The 1,507-nt window shown below is 59.1% G+C and overlaps 1 protein-coding gene across 1 annotated transcript in view; it reads left to right on the top strand.

Moving 5' to 3' along the window:
• Positions 1–543: 543 nt before the first annotated feature.
• The window catches only part of LOC110392042 (cell adhesion molecule 1-like), a 7,690-nt gene continuing 6,726 nt past the window's right edge, over positions 544–1,507 (top strand). Inside the window, exon 1 of the mRNA XM_021383991.1 lies at positions 544–801. Within this exon, the coding sequence (XP_021239666.1) occupies positions 557–801 (245 nt within the window). The 5' untranslated portion in view covers positions 544–556. The remainder of the gene's footprint in view (positions 802–1,507) is intronic.

Here is a 1,507-nt window from a genome sequence, read left to right on the forward strand (position 1 = left end):
TCTATGGGTCTCTATGGGTCTCTATGGGTCTCTATGGGTCCCTATGGGTCCCTATGTGTCTCTATGGGTCTCTATGGGTCCCTATGTGTCTCTATGGGTCTCTCTATAGGTCTCTATGGGTCTCTATGGGTCCGCTATGGGTCGCTATGGGTCTCTATGGGTCGCTATGGGTCGCTGTCGGTCACTGTGGGTCTCTATGGGTCTCTATGGGTCTCTCTATGGGTCCCTATGGGTCTCTATGGATCTCTATGGGTCTCTATGGGTCACTCTATGGGTCTCTATGGGTCTCTCTATGGGTCCCTATGGGTCTCTATGGGTCTCTATGTGTCTCTATGGGTCCACTATGGGTCTCTATGGGTCTCTATGTGTCGCTATGGGTCGCTATGGGTCTCTATGGGTCGCTGTGGGTCACTGTGGGTCTCTATGTGTCTCTATGGGTCTCTCTATGGGTCTACTATGGGTCTCTATGGGTCTCTATGGGTCGCTGTGGGTCACTGTGGGTCTCTATGGGTCTCTATGGCTCTATGGGTCTCTCTATGGGTCTCTATGGGTCTCTATGGGTCTCTATGTGTCTCTATGGGTCTCTATGGGTCGCTATGTGTCTCTATGGGTCTCTATGTGTCGCTGTGTGTCGCTGTGTGTCGCTCTGTGTCCGTGTGTCCGTGCCGCAGTTCCGCCGCAGTCCGTTTCCATCACGTGGTCTCCGCGCTCGGTGCGCGCGGGGCAGCCCGTGGAGCTGAGCTGCAGCGCCGGCAGCGCCCGCCCCTCCCCCACCCTGCGCTGGGAGCGGGGAGGAACCGAGTGCGTGCCCGCGTCACGTGACCGCCGCGCCGCGCCGCGTCCCCGTGTCACCGCTGTGTCCCCGTGTCCGTGTGTCCCCTTAATGTCCCCACGTCCCCATGTGTCCCCATGTCCACGTGTCCCCTGTCCCCGTGTCTGTGTGTTGCCATAATGTCCCCACGTGTGTCCCCGTGTCCGTGTGTCCCCCTGACCCCATGTCCGTGTGTCCCCATGTCCGTGTGTCCCCATGTCCCCATGTCTGTGTGTCCCCATGTCCCTTAATGTCCCCATGTCCGTGTGTCCCCATGTCCGTGTGTCCCCATGTCCCCATGTCCGTGTGTCCCCTGTCCCCATGTCCCTTAATGTCCCCATGTCCGTGTGTCCCCATGTCCGTTTGTCCCCATGTGTCCCCATGTCCATGTGTCCCCATGTCCGTGTGTCCCCATGTGTCCCCATGTCTGTGTGTCCCCATGTCCATGTGTCCCCTGTCCCCATGTCCCTTAATGTCCCCATGTCCATGTGTCCCCATGTCTGTGTGTCCCCTGTCCCCAATGTCCTCACGTCCCCCCAGTGTCCCATGGTGTCCCCAAGTCCCCATGGTGTCCCCATGTCCCCATTGTCTCCCCGTGTCCCCACATCCCCATATCCCCCCCACCCCTCGTTGTCCCCACGTCCCCCATCTTCACTCTGTCCCCATGTCCCCACATCCCCATGGTGTCCCCATGTC

This window comes from Numida meleagris, unplaced genomic scaffold (assembly GCF_002078875.1).
Source record: "Numida meleagris isolate 19003 breed g44 Domestic line unplaced genomic scaffold, NumMel1.0 unplaced_Scaffold840, whole genome shotgun sequence".
Classification (NCBI taxonomy): domain Eukaryota; kingdom Metazoa; phylum Chordata; class Aves; order Galliformes; family Numididae; genus Numida; species Numida meleagris.